Source organism: Dromiciops gliroides, chromosome 2 (assembly GCF_019393635.1).
Source record: "Dromiciops gliroides isolate mDroGli1 chromosome 2, mDroGli1.pri, whole genome shotgun sequence".
In the NCBI taxonomy this organism is placed as follows: Eukaryota; Metazoa; Chordata; class Mammalia; order Microbiotheria; family Microbiotheriidae; genus Dromiciops; species Dromiciops gliroides.
Window position 1 is genome coordinate 25,657,800 of NC_057862.1, and position 17,519 is coordinate 25,675,318.

At 42.5% G+C, this 17,519-nt stretch overlaps 1 protein-coding gene across 1 annotated transcript in view; it reads right to left on the minus strand.

Annotated features, from left to right (window-relative positions):
* JMJD1C (jumonji domain containing 1C) overlaps positions 1-17,519 on the minus strand; it is a 124,383-nt gene that overhangs the window by 53,465 nt on the left and 53,399 nt on the right. Inside the window, exon 4 of the mRNA XM_043981510.1 lies at positions 313-433. Within this exon, the coding sequence (XP_043837445.1) occupies positions 313-333 (21 nt within the window). The 5' untranslated portion in view covers positions 334-433. The remainder of the gene's footprint in view (positions 1-312; positions 434-17,519) is intronic.

Sequence of the window (17,519 nt, forward strand, 5' to 3'; positions counted from 1 at the left end):
GTGTGTGTGTGTGTGTGTGTGTGTGTATGGACATTTCAATTACAAGAAACCTAGAAATGAAAATCAGAATTAACTTATAGCATTATATACCAAACTATCTCTTTAAAAATATTGGCTAAGGGCAGCTAGGTAGCACAGTGAATAAAGCACTGGCCTTGGATTCAGGAGGACCTGAGTTCAAATCCAGCCTCAGACACTTGACACTTACTAGCTGTGTGACCCTGGGCAAGTTACTTAACCCTCATTGCCCTGCAAAAACAAAAAAACAAAAACAAAACAAAACAAAACAAAAATATTGGCTAAAACATTTACCTGGTCATTCATGGCGATCATGATTTGGGTGAAGAGATCATGGTGAGTAATTCTCCCAGTAAACCACTGGGTGGCAGAATCTTGTCTGTGTACTCACTATATCAGTATAAAGAATATGGACCTTTAAAGGAAATATACAGAGAAATTTAGCATACAAGGTCATGATTTAGAAGTGCCTTCTAACATGTATACATAGATTATTGACATGATCACCCACCCACCTCCAAAAGAGGAGGATGCTCCCCAGATATTTTGGAAAAGTAGAATTTTTTTCTGATTTGGAGTGATTCTCAGCTTACTCGGGTAAGCAATCACAGACTCTTAGATTAATGTTTAAGGAGTTGACATTAGAAAGCTAAATCAGGTGGTTCCTGGAGTAGTGGATAGAGTACTGGTGACCTCAGGGTCAAGCCTTGCCTCAGACACCTGACACCTGCCAACTTGGCAACTTTCTAAGCCTGTAAACTGAAGCACAGGTGCCAACCAACCACAAAATAGATAGATAGCAAGGAATCCACAGGTTTGGTTAAAAAAACCAACCCCCCCCCCCCCCGCAATACACCTAACTGTCATCAAAATGGAGAAAAGGAAGGGCCATCAGAGGGAAGCCGTCCAATCAAAGACCTTACTTTACAACAGAAGAACATTAAGTGACCTGTCCAAGGTCATCTAAGCTGTTAACTGTCAGAGAAAGAGGGTTTGAAACCATGGCACAGGGCTACCACAGTCAAGATTCTATCCAGTGACCCCAAACAGCTCCCTAAGAAGACAATGAAAAGAAACGGTCCAGAAGCTGTCAGACTAACAGGTGCACTTTTTCCACACGAGAGCTGGTCCTGCAGTGACCAAGCCTGTCCCCTAAATGGCCATGCTTCTCTGCTCAGTGGAAACCAGGAAAAGGTGATGTCCAAATAACTCTCCCACAGCCATGGGAGCACACCCAAGCGGTAGTGCTGAAAAGAGGAAAATGCTTTGTACTCGGTATAAGAACATAAATAGGATTTTTAAAATGTGAGATTTAATTCAGTCTTAACTCTCAAAAAAGTGGTCAAGGTTTTAAAAACATGACACTTCTCTGAAAGAACAAAATGGTAAAAAAAAAATGTTCCTGGTTAAAGGTGACAGAAAAGCTAATTGCTAATCAATAGCCAAATACACAGCATTTCACAAATCTATCCTCAAAACAAATACAAAGCAAACTAATTTATGAAAATCTTTCTCCAGCAGTTAGTTCAATGCCACAGGTATGGTACTATACACCAAGAAGCCAGAAATCTTAAATTAAAATGTCAACCTGACTAGGAATAAACCAAATGTGAATCAAGAGAATAAAGATGCTGATCTACAAAATCTTAAGCTTTCTCTGATTCTCAGCACTATCAAGAAACTGAAGTGATGCACTCAGTTGTTAAGTGCTTTTCGGAAGGACACTTGATCTGAACAGTCCCTCCATTCCCCAGAACCCGTCCCTCCTTATCCCACACACCATGCAGTCCCTAATGAGTGTGTGCTCTATTCCTAGAAACCATTAGTTTCAGTTTATCTTTTTGTTGTTGTTGTTGTTGTTGTTGCAGGGCAATGAGGGTTAAGTGACTTGCCCAGGGCCACACAGCTAGTAAGTGTCAAGTGTCTGATGCCAAACTTGAACTCAGGTCCTCCTGAATCCAGGGCCAGTGCTCTATCCACTGTGCCACCTAGCTGCCCCCTCAGTTTATCATTAAAGAAAGCTTATACACTCTTATATTAAACCTGTAACTTCACAGCTCCACTACCATTTTAGAAAAGGGAATGAATCAGCCAGAAGGGCCAAACTGCACTGGCAGAAGATGTGGTCACATGTTGTACATAAACGCATAACTAGAAATAAAAGAAAACCAAATGAACAGATACATCGTGGCGACTGGTTAGGAAGGCACCAGGCTACTTTTGTCAGATAAACACTGCTTCATTCAAGGGAAATCAACCCTGGCTCTGGATGAGTGGTTCTCAAAAAATAAATGGTTCCCTCACCAGCAAAGATACTCAGGATATTCTGTCATTTTCTGTCCCGTGATTATCCTAATGTAATCATCAACACTCGATTCTAATTTTAGTCAACGTAGCCTGGTGTTGTAGCTATGATTTCGGCCTCTCCCAAGGTAAATCAGAGCCTCAGACACACCAAGAGGACCTCCCCAGGATCATAAAGGCAGACTGGGTGAGGGACAATATTTAAATCCAGGTCCTCCTGGCTTTGAGCCAAAGCTCTGCTTATGATGTCATGGGATTTTCATCTCTTTTCTATATTAAATAAAATCTACGTACAAATAATTCCCATCAGAACCAGGAAACTGAGACCTTGCTTGAGGGGTGGAGCAGGCTCTGCTGCGCCAGCACAGTTCCTGGCACCCAGTGACCTCCCAGTGCTTGGGTTGTCTCCACACGGCCCCCACCATCTCCCTGATGCCTGACTGGCTTCTCCTCTCCACTCCACCCTCCACACTGCTGCCAAAGTCAGCTTCTAGAAGCTCATTCTCCTAAACATGGTCTTGTGGCCCCTGATGACCTCCAAAGAAAAATTCCTGTTTGGCCCTTAAAGCTCTCTTGTGGTCTGGAACCTTTATGCTTCATGTTCTTATCCATTACCCCCTCCCTCTCAACTACACACTCGACAGCTCAGCAAGACTGGCCTGCTTGCTATCCCTCAACCAGGATGTTGTTTTGGCTTTTCCCTGGGGATCACAGGTCTGAGGTGTAAGATAAGAGAACGAAGACACAGAGAAGGACTAGCTCCTGGTCACATGACTGGCACGGCAGAGGAGGGTTCTGGGGCCAGGCTTTCCTTATTCAAGTCACCTGAAAGATCTTCTCTCACCTCTCTGCCTTGCTTCAAGTCAAGACCCAGCTCAAGTGCCACCTTCTGCAGAAATGTTCCCTCCCACCTAGGCCACACTGGTACATACTGCCTCTCCTGTCACAAGGCAATGTCTCCAAAGACATTTCCTCCCAGTGCTCAGCAGAGTGCCCAGCACACCAGGAAGCTCTTCCTAAACAGCATTACCTTGCATAAAAATCTTCTGAGCCTTTTGGTTTTTACCCAGACTTTCACTTCCTTAAGAAGCTATAAATTATCCCTGAGAACTGGATTTGGGCTGTCTATGGTGTCCTACAATTATAGACAAGAAGGGAAGGACTGAATCATACACACCTATCGTTAATATTACTCTACCCCTTATACATTCTAAAGAACGGAGAAATTTTTTTAACCATAATGTGCACATTAAACAGATTAAATTATTGTTAATAACTGCACACTAATGCAGCACAAGATGTTATACTGTAACAGGAAGTTTGATGTCACAACACATATTGATCTCTCCCACATGCAAACTTGAAATTTATTAATAAGCTTTCCACTTTAAAAAAGTGTGTGGTCATAAAAAAGACTAATTAAGGGGACAACAAGGTGGCTCAGTGGATAAAACACTGGCCCTGGATTCAGGACGACCTGAGTTCAAATCCGGCCTCAGATACTTGACACTACCTGTGTGACCCTGGGCAAGTCACTTAACCCCAAATGCCTCACCAAAATAAACAAACAAACAAACAAAAACAAGAAAGAAAAAGAAACAAACTTCAACCTAACTATACTGTCCAAAAAGGGGAAAAAGACCAAACACCTGTATAGCACCTATGTGTCTGGCCCTGTGTTAAGTGCTTTTTACACACAGTATTTCCTTTGAAACTCATTACAACCCTTTGAGATAGGTGGTCCTATGATGCCCATTTTACAGTGGAAGAAACTGAGACAAATAGAACTGAGCACAGCTAAAAAGTGCCTCCAGTTAGATCTGAACTCAGGTGTTCCTGACTCCAAGTCTTGTGTTCTACCTACTTAGCCACCTAGCCAAACAACAGCAGGTCTAAGTGACTGAGTAAAATCAAGAGAGATGAGGACAGACGTCAGATATTTCTATAAAGACACAGAATTCTACAAACACTTCTGTGCCTTTGTAATTAAGAAATATAAGGTCTCTTATTTTTAGATGATGGCACAAGTCCTCGTCAGCTGCCTTGACCCAAAGTACATTTCAATTCTTATCAAAACTGATGTGACCAGAGATTTCACTTCTGAAGAGGTTTTTTTCCCCCAATGTAATTTTGCTGAGCCAATGAGAAAGGATCCAAACACTGATTACACTGTTGATGGCATTATCCTTGTAACAGGGCAGACTAAACATCTATTTCTCTCTCCTTGGAGATGGGAATCATTCAATCACAGTCTTCCACAATCTGTGGATCCACTGGACTCTCTGAACTAACTAAATCTCTCTTTCTCTCTCTCCCTTTCCCTATCCCTTTCCTTCCCCCTTCCCCCACTCCCCAGCCCCTCTGTCAATTGAAGGTCCTTTTAAAATTTAATTGGCTGATCATGGAAGCCATTGAAAGGATATAGTAAACACAGTGATGGTAACTGTGCCTGAATAAAAGCAATTGGGGGGGCAGCTAGATGGTGCAGTGGATAGGGTACCGGCCCTGGATTCAGGAGTACCTGAGTTCAAATCCGACCTCAGACAACACTTACTAGCTGTATGACCTTGGGCAAATCACTTAACCCCAATTGCCTCTCTCTCTCTCTCACACACACACACACACACACACACACACACACACACACACACACACACACACACACACAGCAATTGGGGAAATCTCGGGGTAAAATACATTGGTCTAGTAAGAGGTAAAGCACCAAAATCAAGCGCACAGAAATAATATCTTTATTTCTTGATATGGGGGGGGGGGCATTTCCTGACTGCTTTAGTTTCCTTTAAGTCTTCCCTTATTTCTCCCTTATAATCGACAAATACTCTTAAGTTTTTTCGTTTTCTTCTCATTTGGTCCTTTCCTTGATGTGCTTCTTAATCAATCTGAAACTAAGGATTTTGTGGAATGTACTTTATCAATGAACAATCAGACAAAAATCCTTGGGGGGGGGGGCTCAGGGCAATGTGGGTTAAGTGACTTGCCCAGGGTCACACAGCCAGTAAGTGTCAAGTGTCTGAGGCCAGTGCTTTATCCACTGCACCACCTAGCTGCCCCTAAAGATGATCCTTTTTAAGGTGTAACTTTAGAAAACACCAAAAAGGGTGCTAGTTCACAGCAGAAGCAGATACTATGGGGGAAAGTATCAAAATGAGAAAAATCAGTGAAACAAAAAGAGGCCTCAATATGAACCATCTCCCTTTTCTATGTAGACAAGTTCTCTAGAATCAAGCAAGATGCCTTTATGAAGGGAGCCCAAATAGTAAAGTAAGTTTACTAAAACCTGAAAAATCTAAGATTCCCAAATCATCACCATCTGTCCAAGGTAAAAAAGGTGGCCCAAGAGAACAGAAGATCATCAAGACCTGGACTTGGAAAGCCCTGAGTTCAGATCTGGCCTCAGACACTCACCCCCCATTTGATCCTGGGGAGATCACCACCTCTGCCTGCCTCAGTTTCCTTATCTATAAAAGGGGATTAATAAAAGTATCTACCTTGGTGGAAGGATAAAATGACATGTTCCAAATAAGAACTCCCTTTAGAAAATAAGTGATGTGCTAATCTTCGCAAAGGCAGCTAAGTGATGGAGCACCAAGCCTGGAATCACGAAGCCTTGAGTTCAAATCAGACATGTACCCCAGACGTGTGACCCTGGACAAGTCACTTCACCCTATTTGCCTCAGTTCCCTTAACTGTAATATGAGCAGGAAAAGGAAATGGTAAATCACTCCAGTATTTCTGCTAAGGAAACCCCAAATGGAGTCACAAAACGTTGGACACGACTGAAACAATGCACCAACTCACGTGTCCTGAAGACTTGGGGAGGAAGGGGACTCACTAGTTCCCCCAAAGCAACAATTTAACTTGGGGCTAGCTTACTGTTGCAGGCTTAGCTCCACTGTCACTTGAGCTCTGAAGGTGTTGCTGATTTCTGCAGCCTCGAGTGATCTTGCCTCTTCTAAACATCAAAACCCTGTGCTGAATACCTTGATTCTCTATTTAATCATAGTCTACGTCATATCATATATATTTGCTCTATGTTCCCAAGAAGTAGGTCTTGAAGACTGATTTTACTGGTGAGGGGAATGATGTACTTAACTTCACCTGACAAAGTGCTAACAGTCCGGACCTGAGACTAAGTGGGTTAAAGACCTTTGAACCGCACAAGAATCATGTTTGGCCACTGTCCAGAGGTTATCTATAAATTATCAGGAGAGTGGGAAATGAATTGAAGAAAACGGAGCAAGTGTGGCATTCCAGAACCAAGACAGGTTTGAGCGGCAGCAGAGCAACACTAACTAGGGTGATGCATCTTGGAACAGAAAAGCATGACTACACACAGTCTGGAGAAAAGGTTGTCTCTTCTCTAAACTTCTCCCCAGGGTGCTGGAGTGCCCAGACGCCAGAATATTCTCTGCTCTTTTGTTCTCTTGCACTTTGCCACAACCACAAAGAGGCTAGGGCTTAACTTAAAGACAGATATAATGGTGGACAAAGAGCTCCACCTCTGCCTAGTGTGACTGAATTCCCAACTTTTCATCTGAAATCAATTCCCTAAAGGTGATAGAGAAGGAAAAGCAGAGAACAAGGGATCCTTTAGGCCTAAATGAGCTCATTAGCTTATTAAGAGGGTGTGACACCAGCACCAAGTCTTGTGAATAAATAGCAGACACCGTGGAATCAAAGAACAGAACTTCATTAAGAAGAAAGACACCAAAAGATAAGGACATTCACGACCAGGACCGACATTCTCTTCTAATGAAGTGGTCTCATTTCCTTCTGGAACACTGGGCCTTTACAAAGACATAGTGTCCAGGGAATCAGTGAGACAATAATCACTGCTCCATAACATCGTTTCTAGGTATTATCAATGCTTGATTCTGTTCACAAACTTAGTGTGACCTTGAGTAAATCACTTCTGTTTTCAATATATTCATTTCCTCATCTGTAAAATGGAGTTATTCCTACTGCTGTCTTCCTGGCCTCAGAGGTTGTTCAAAAGCTGGTGAAGCTAAAAGAGTAACAGTCAAAAACATGTCATTTTAAAATTAAAAAAAAAAATTCTGTGACAATGGGTGAGGCTTACCAGGCCCAACTTGAATAATAATAACTAACCTTCATACAGCACTTGCTATGTGCCAGGCACTGTGCTAAGGACTTTACCCATATTCTCTCATTGGATTCTCACAGCACCTGGGAGGTAGGTGCTGCTACCACTCCTATTTTACAGATGAGAAAACTGAGGCCAACAGGTTAAATCACTTGCCCATGGCCACATGGTTCCTAGGAAGTATCTAAGGCTGGATTTGAACTCTGGCTCAGTGTTCTATCCACTGAGGCACCTAGCAGCAACACCCCTTCATTTGGGGGGGGGCAATGGGGGTTAAGTGACTTGCCCAGGGTCACACAGCTAGTAAGTGTCAAGTGTCTGAGACCAGATTTGACCTTAGGTCCTCCTGAATCCAGGGCTGGTGCTTTATCTACTGTGCCACCTAGCCACCCCCCACCCCATTCTTTTTTTTTTTTTTTTTAGTGAGGCAATGGGGGTTAAGTGACCTGCCCAGGGTCATACAGCTAGTAAGTGTCAAGTGTCTGAGGCCCGATTTGAACTCAGGAACTCCTGACTCCAGGGCCAGTGCTCTATCCACTGTGCCATCTAGCTACCCCCCACCCCATTCATTTTTAAGGCTTTAATGCCACACCATCCTCCCCTACCAAAATGTTGACATGGAATTCAATTTGCAGTCAACAAACTGAATTTAATTCTCTCCATTCCTTAACTATACTCTTAGTAGAAATATTAACCAGCAGAGAAGTACTGACAAAGCTTATAAAGAAGACAAATGGGGGCCTGAGCAATAGGAAGAACAGTCTAGATTTCCTGTGTGAAGCTAAGGAAATCGTGGGGCTCCTAAGATGTCTGGTTTCACTGACTGTAAAACAGGCTGCGTACCAGTAGTGATCTGTGCTTACAGCAACAAGCAACTTGTCAAGTTAGTGGGCAGCTAAATCATACCCTGGGCTTGTTTGCCCTCCTCTCTTGTACACCCTCAGACACCAAATGGGGAAATGAAATCTGTACATTTTGCTTTCATTAAACTCTTATAAGAGAGGGAAAGGTGATTAAGAACAATATGTGGAAGTGAGGTTTGAGTTTATTTTAACGCACACTCATTCTCTCTCTTACATACACACACACACACCATATTCTCCCAATGCAAAGAACATAGAATTGGCTGTAATAAAATAAATGTAATAAAATTCACTTTGCCTTTCTTGGGGGTTTTTTTAATTTGAAAAAGGAAAACTCTGGATAGATGGTGATTAAATTTAAAGTCCCTTTCACTTTTCTAAATAAATGCACAATGTATTGTTATGTATCGGATTACTACTAATGGTAGTAATAATGAATATTTTGTTATAACTAAGTATATCAATTGTGGGACAAAAACCTAACAAATCACTGAGACATCGAACAGCAAAAATCACCCTCCAGGTTTTATCAAAGGTTACCTGCTGCTCAGGGAAGCTATTTTTCTTTAACTTTCTATTAGAATCTATGTGAAATCCAAACCTACGTTTCTTTTTACTACTACTACTACTACTACTGACATTGCTGTGGCATTTTATAAGCTCTTGACCATCTTTATCACCACATTTGGTCCCTGCAATACTCTGAGTTAAGTACTGCAGGCACTACCTCACTTTTCAGATGAGGGTACCGAGTCTGATAAGAATACAGTATGCCAGCAAACCTCATCCAAGACTGGCGCTTCTACTAGAGTCCTATGATATGGTAGGATGTGGGCACGGGGCTCTAAAAGGCTCCAAGTATGTAGTGCCAGCCTAGGAACAGCCAGGATGAAGTTCTGAGATACCTTAGCAGAAGACTGGCCTTAAGCAGGGATTCTGTGTGTATCTACTGACACACTGGTGAGGTGAAAGGTATTGAAGTCAAAGTATATCAGTCAAGATTTGCAATTTTTGGGGAGAAAAACAAATCATTGTTCCTGGATTGTTGCACACAAGAGGCATGCTGAAAATGGGACTGGACCCCTATACTGGGAAGGCAAGAGGATAGAACTGAAATCTAATTATTGCCCTACTTAAGCACACAACAAATAAAAATGCGTATTTTCATGTACACAGCAGAGAAAGAGGGCAGTACAAGAAACTGAGACTCTACTACATAAGTTCTTTTCCTTGCTGTCCCACTAGTCTGTTCTTCTTTCTGGCCTTCACTCTGTTTTCTTCTGTGCATTATTAAAACATGCTTCAAATGACCCCCTTCTCTCTTTTGGGAGAGACTGGTCCTCACCCCACTTCCCCACGTTCCTGCCTCTGGAAGGCAAGGGAGGAGGCACAGAGGGAACAAAATTACTTTCTGCATTGACTCTATGCTTCCCTCAGATCAGCTTCGGGTCCCATGCGATTATCTGGCTGTCCTATCACCTGGCTAGGTTTATAGGGGAGTCACTGTAGAGGGGCTGGAGCTGTGATTCATTGATATAGAAACCTCTGAGATAAGAAAACTCCCTCTAAGGCAGCTTCAAGGAGATTAGCGGTATGCCCAGGGTCACAAAGCCACTTCAGCCCAAAGTCCTCCTCTGAGCTCCCAGTCTTTCAGAGTAACTGCTGCCATCCTATATTTGTGAAGGTGATTTGTGGAACCTAAACAAGATAGGAGTACCAATCACGGAGACTAATGTAGCACTTACTACATGCCTGGCACTGTACAGTTAGGATCTCATTTGACCTGGGCCTGATCCAGTACCTGATCCAACGTCTTTCTGGAGACATAGAATAGTAGCCAGCAGCTTAACCAATCTACTCATTTGACCACAAACAGCCTTGAAGAGGCTGACTGACTTGTCCAAGGTTGTAAAGGCAGCCAAGGAAAGGGCTGGAATTTGAATTCAGGCCACCAGTCACCAAGCATTTGACCCTCTACTACATCATATTACACCCAGAATTCACTCCTAACTCCACAGGATGGACTTAGAGGAGAGATCATGGGCACCTTCTAGCTCCTAAATAAAGCATGCTCTTTCTCTTCTCTCCAGTATTATCAATAAGCTCTTATGTACTAACAGAAAAGCCTTTTTCTCAGGCTTCCTCCTTCCTGGCCTCCCTTCTATCACCTATTTTTTCAGCTTTCACCTCCTTCACTGGGCTTTCCTGGCACATTCCTTCTACCAGTCTGACTGCTCTTTTCCATCTCCCTTGCTCCACTTTCTTCCTCCTTTGAACAATTTTTCGCTACCCCATAAGAAGTTCTGACCCAGTTTAAGAAGCTTTGGTCTTGAAAGCCTCAAAGACCCTATCTAGCTCTACTACCAACATATACACATTCATAGGTGGTGCCACGGGCCTAGAGACCAGGGCCTGGAATCAGGAAGATGTGTTCCTGAGTTCAAATCCCTCCTCAGACACTTTCTAGCTTTGTGACCCTGGGCAAATCATTCAATCATATTCCTCATCTGTAAAATGAGTGGGAGAAAGAAATGGCCAATCACTCCAGTAGCTTTGTCATGAAAACCCCCAACAACAACAAACAATAGTATTTAGCTCAAACTCTGAGACAACATTTGATCATCTACACCGGTAATTACAAGGGTTTCAATGCCTCAAACTTGAAAGATGGCCTTATTAGCTTAAGACCTTGACTTTGGAAGTTGGTCGAGAATAAAGGTCTTCATCTTCTTTTTTTTGCAGGGCAATGAGGGTTAAGTGACTTGCCCAGGGTCACATAGCTAGTAAGTGTCCAGTGTCTGAGGCCGGATTTGAACTTCAGGTCCTCCTGACTCCAGGGCCAGTGCTTTATGCACTGCGCCACCTAGTTGCCCCCCCCCCCCAGACTTCTTTTTTGCTAAAACTTTCTAGCAATATTACTACAACCAAGTGCACGGAAAACAGAATTGCTAGGACCAGTTTCGCCAGGGGTAAAACATTATAAAACCATTAAGATAACATAGGAAATGGACCCTCTCCTTTTCTTTTGTATTAATCCAAAATCTATTCTTTTGAATGATTGGAACCATGGAAATGTATATAGACTTGGCTCTAAATCGGCTCAGCTCATTATGATTCACTAACCTAAAGTAGGAGTATTCTAATAGTTTCTAGAGCTGAGCTTGTGATTCTAGGAAATGTAACCTACAAAGCAATGAGAGCATAAGAATGAAATAACAGAAATCATCACCGTGGATGTCTGAAAAACCTAGTAAAACATATCATTAATATGTAGATTTTGCAACAAATTATTTTTGTGAGTGATCTTTGTCCTATAGCTTCTAACTTCTGATCACTAGAAGACCCCTAAACAAGACCAGACCAATCCAGTTTTAACAGAGAATTCACCCTCAACTTTCAAGTTAAGAAGTCATCTCTTCCATTTCTTCAATTTAACAACCAACCTTGAAGTTTCAGGCATACACTGCCTGGCAGAAGGGCTCCCTGTGATTTTTTTTTTTTTTAGTGAGGCAATGGGGGTTAAGTGACCTGCCCAGGGTCACACAACTAGTAAGTTGTCAAGTGTCTGAGGCCCGATTTGAACTCAGGAACTCCTGACTCCAGGGCCGGTGCTCTATCCACTGCGCCACCTAGCTGCCCCGGCTCCCTGTGATTTGAAGAAAGGCTCTCCTAACACCCTTCTCTTCTATTGCTATCACTTTTCATAAAATGAACTGGAAAACTTAGGTCTGAACATCTGGTAACATTTTCAACCTCTGTGTTCCCATGAAGCAGATTTCTTAAGCACAAACACTTCAATATGACATTTAATGAAAGCAGAAGAAACACAACCACGCAGCCCAAAGTTAAATGACTGTGATATAGCTTGTGAAAAGCAGCCTCGGTGCATCCCCCGCCCCTTCCTCCACCTACCAGCCGAAAATATTTACTTCTTTGTCACAAGTGAGACATCCCTCAAGTTATAGTCATTTGTGCTTTTCCAGTTTCTTTCCAGTTTTTGACAGAAAAATCAGGAGAAAAGAAGTACCTCTGACCTAAACATAACCAACAAGTGATACTAGGGAGAACTGGTTTCAAAATGATAGGTTACACTTTTAATTCCGACTAGCGCTTAAGGAGTTAATTTCTAACAATTAAAAACCCTTTTGGAAACGTATAGTTGCTCTCAGAATAATAATAACAGGCATTTTTGTAACTAACCCCTTTAATGCTAACCAGACACTGGTAGACACTCATTTGATCTCATAGATAAACGATAGTAGTGTTCAAAAGACTTGAATACAAAGAAAATCGAAGTTTAACAAGCTTGTGAATAAAAAATTCAACATAAGACTAAAAGATCTCTATGAAACACAAATGGTTACTGCAAAAGTATCTTGCCATATTGCTAGTTTTTGGATAAGGAAAAAAAAAGATCTTCAGGTTTGTGTGCAACATCACTGATGCTGTTTTATTTCAGTAGATGCATTTCCATTTCCAGTCCTGAACTCACTGACCTATTAATTTATTGGAACAAACACCGACATACAGTGTGTCAGCACTATGTCACCAGAAATTTCCTTTGAAGCTAAGTGAGGTTAGGGCAGCAGCGTCTTTCTCTTTACCCACCACTGGCTTTATCAAACATGAAGGCAAGGTGACATGACAGAAACTGTTATGTCTGTTGGGAACGACTTACTTGCCTTTCTGCATACTGGGGTTTTTAGGTCAAGTTATTTAATTTGTGCTAACAAATACAAGCATATTCTGCTGAGAACGTTTTAATCTTTAAAATTCATCAAAGCTGTATTTGTCCATAAACATAAACAGCACATTATTGGTCAAATCTTAAAATAAATGTTCCCAAATGACACTGACAAGCGACTAAAGTTTTAATCTGATTGAAGAGAATTGAAGAGTAGGAAGTAGTAGTAAACTTCCCGAGTTTATTTCTCCCAAGCCAGTGTGCTCTTCCACAAGGAGCACAGGTGGTTTGCATTTCCTGAGACCTAGTCTTTTTTCTGGTTTGAAAAACATTCTTGAACAACACAAGCCTGCTCACAACTCTCTCAACTTACTCTCTGTGAGAGAGTTCTGTGGATATCGGGATAATGTTCAACAAGTAGCAGTCCTGGCTAAGGACAAATTTAAATTACTGTCATTTATGAACTGATTAGGAAAAAAGAGCTAGATCTCAGCACATAAAATGTTCTAATATTTCTCCAACTATAAAGTACATAATCACTGGGATTCCTGAAATTTATGCTTCTTCTATAACGGCCAATCTACTTGTCAGATGCACTATTTTCAGTCATTCAGAAAATGATGAACAAAAGTATGCGATCTTTCACAAATGGGATGCCAGAAAAATGAAATGGCCGTGACTTGCAGTTTTGAAATTGTGTAAAATACATCTTGTTTGCAAATAAACTAACATTATAGAGTTCTTCTTAAACAATCATTTCAACATTTAAAAATTTTCAATTCTAAAAAACTAAAGCACGAGCAGTATGTACAATCATCAAGAACTGGAATGAAATGCATTCTGCTTTTAATGAACGGTAACCCACAGTGCAGCCCCTGTTCATTTACTGACAAAATAGGTTCTATGTCCCTAACTTGATAACCAGAAAGTTTGAGCTGCTTGGGACTTGACTTTCTAGCGTAAAGACGCCAGGGCTCCTGCAGAAACAAGTCATCCAGGAGTGTCCCCAGATCGATGCCGGGCGCGCCTCCCAGAGTCCTAGGGGACCGCCCGCCGCGGCGCCGATCAGAGGCTGGGTCACCGCCAGCCGCCGGCACCAGGAAGCCGGGCCTTTCCAGGGATTCCGGCGCCCCTCCCCCCGCCCCAGGCGCAGGGGTGTGCGTGCGTGCCTGTGTGGGCGTGGGCGTGGGCGTGTAGGGGGCGGGGGCCCCACGTGCGTGCCCGAGCGCCGCGACGCCGGAAAGGCGCCCCAGCCCGGGGGCAGGGGGTCGGGTGAGCCAGGCGGCGGGGGCCAGCGACCCAACCCAGAGGAAAGCGAGATGGAAGAGATGATGGAGCAACTAGTCTGGCGGGGTACGAAAAACGTGTCTGAAAGTTCTCATACTTTACAAAGTTAGGCAATTAAATGTGTGTAAATGATATGTGACTCCTCCCATCTCATAGACAGTGCAAAGCGTCAACCCACTATCTCGTAAACCACCAGGAATTCCCATGGAGATAGGCCTCTTAAACAGGTCTCCTAAGAATACCAAAAATAGGAAGAGAAAGAAAACTAAGGGCTGACAGACAATTCTATCTTCTGTGCTACAGGAAGTAAGTTTTCCGTTAACATAACTCAAAATTTAAAAACAACGGAAAACTCAAAGTGGACTGAAAAGCTGTTAAAATTCCCAAGATGGGCAGTCCGGGTCTAAAGACCTAACGCATTACACAGCACTTAGCGGTCTGCGAAGTGCTTTTCCTGATCTTGACCTTGGAATGCAAGTGCATTATTAGCCACATTTTACAAACCAGACTGGAAAAGATGAGGAGACCCGTCGGGGTCACACTGCTAGGAAGCTTTCCACAGCAGTCCAAGGTTCTATCTAGGTACAACTTAACTGCCTATAAAACATTCTAGACAGTATGTCCTCAGAACCACTTGATGAATCACTGATGACAAGACTACAAACAACCTTGAGATGAAATCCTAAAATTTTTAGTTACTAGAAAATAACTCATTTTAAAATTATATTCCTGATGTATGTTCCCACGTCCCTATTGTTATTTATCTATCTATCTATTTTGTGAGGCAATTGGGGTTAAGTGACTTGCCCAGGGTCACACAGCTATTAAGTGTCAAGTGTCTGAGGCCGGATTTGAACTCAGGTCCTCCTGAATCCAGGGCCAGTGTTTTATCCACTGTGCCATCTAGCTGCCCCCACTTCCCTATTTCTGTCTTTCCCCAAACCCACTCCTCTCCCTGACTTAACTTATTTTATTTCAGTGCAGGATTCCTTGGGATCCTTGACTCCTCACTTTTCCCCATTGCACCCATCCACTGAATTGCAAAGTCATTGTACCTCCAAAAGCTCCCACATCTGTCTCTCCATCTCCTCCTATGTCTTCCCAGCCTGCCCTGATCACTGGTCACATGGAATACAGTGATATCCTCCTCATTGATCCGACTGCCCCACTTCACTTCATTTTCCACTCAGGTGTCAAAATTGATCTTCCTCAAACTAGGTCTCACCACATTGCCTCCTTAGTCAAGAATTCCAGAGGCTCCCTACCTTTCCAGCCTCCATACACCTTACTACTTTACATAAACTCTGTTGTACAATATACTGAACTCTTGGAGGGGGGGTTGTACATGAAACTCCATCTCTTGACTCCAGGTGCTTTCATGTCCTGTGCCCCTCCCCCCGGCCCCCTTTTCTGGCTTAGAATGTTCTCCCTCCTAGATTCTCCAGTTTTCCTCAAGTCTCAGCTGAAGTCTCATCTTCTGCAAGAAGCCTATCCCATTCCCCCTTAGGGCTTCCCCTCAGAGGCTACCCACAATTTATCCCCTAATTCAGCTTTTTGTACACAGTTAATTGCATGCTGTCTCTCCAATTAGACTAGGAACTATCCCTTGCCTTTCTTTGCCTCTTCAGAGTTTACTATAGTTCTGGCACATAGTAGGAGCTTAACAAATACTAGCTGACTGAGTTCAAGCTCTCAATCTAAAATCAATGAATGAATAGTGGGATGTGTGGATAGAATAGTGGATCTGGAATCAAGAGACCAAGCTTCATGTCCCATCTCAAACTCAAGTGTGTGAGAATGGGCAAGTCATTTAATCCCCAGAACATCAGTTAAGTCCTTTGCAAAAAGGGAAACGTAAAAAGGTAAAAGCAAAGGTCATTAACCTTTTTGAGTCTTGGCTGTCCAATTCAGCCTCTGGTTTTTGCACATAAATTAGAGGGGAGCAGTAGAGGGGGGAGAAAGAGGAATATGAGAGGAGTGAGTGTCTTCTCCACTCCCTGAATTAGTTCTTTTGAAATTTTGCAAAGTGCAGAATTTGGGAGTCATCTATTAAACAGGATCTGGTAGGACGAGGGTTTTAAGGGAAATAAAAGGAATTTTCTGACCGTAGTCCAAAGGCAACAGGAGGAGACAGAACATCAAAATAACATACTTCAATTTGCCTCAGGGCTTCTTCACTAGGTAGCTTACTGGATCTACATCACAAAAGAACTAAGGATAGTCCGTGGCCTATAAACTAAAATGCTGCTGGACTCCTAGCCCAGCAGGATAACACCCCAACTGCAGCAGAGAGGCCCAGATGAAAGCAGTCTGGCAGGGACTAACGATTAGCAGTGAGATCTTTGAAAATATAAATCGTGCTGACCATCTGGGCTCAATGCATGTGCATATCTTTCTGTCTGATGCATGTTCTCTGGTCTAGAAGAGTTCCCTGTATGTATCCCTTACTTTTCTGACATGTGGTGAATTGGAAGGCATTCTAGTGTAAGTGTTGAGATCCTTCTTGTCACTTCTTCTATTGTGCTACTGATTACCTGTCTTCTGTTGTGACCTGAAGGATCTGGGTAGCCTAGCTAAAGTAAACATCCTGATGCAGGCTTGTGAAAGATAGATCTCATCCATGCCTGCCCACAAAGTGGGATGGGGGTGCTGGCCCAATGAGACTTGTACTACCTACTTCCCCAGATTGTTGTTTCACATAAAAGCATAGTCACATTTTATAGGGGATTTGTGTCAGAATCTGAAAGAAGCAGCTCTTTTGGCTTTACCCTGGTGTTCAAACACTACTGGATTAATTTCATAATTAGGCATAAACACACTAAAGCTACCTATCAGCGTCACCTTTGCTCCTTGGCACAATCAGTCCCTATGGAAATAAAGAGCACACAAGACTGTACTTAGCTAACAATCTATGACCTTCAATTAGCACCTTGTCTCTCTGCCAAAAAGTTCCTATGTTCCTGGCAACAGAGGGTACTCTATTTTCTAGAAAAAATATTTCAACTACCTCATAATCTATATTTTTAAAACCCCCAACAAAACCTGAAATATCCCATCCTTTCTTAAGAGGGAGGGAGGTACACATCAAAATGCACCTGAGATTCAGTTCTAAAGCTAGCTATCTTTTTACAACTAAGGGAAAAATAGACTATCAACTACTTGTTACACATGCTAATGTAGAGGCAGAGAAATGTGGTTAATTGAAAAGATAATTTAAAATATATTTGAATTTGAAATG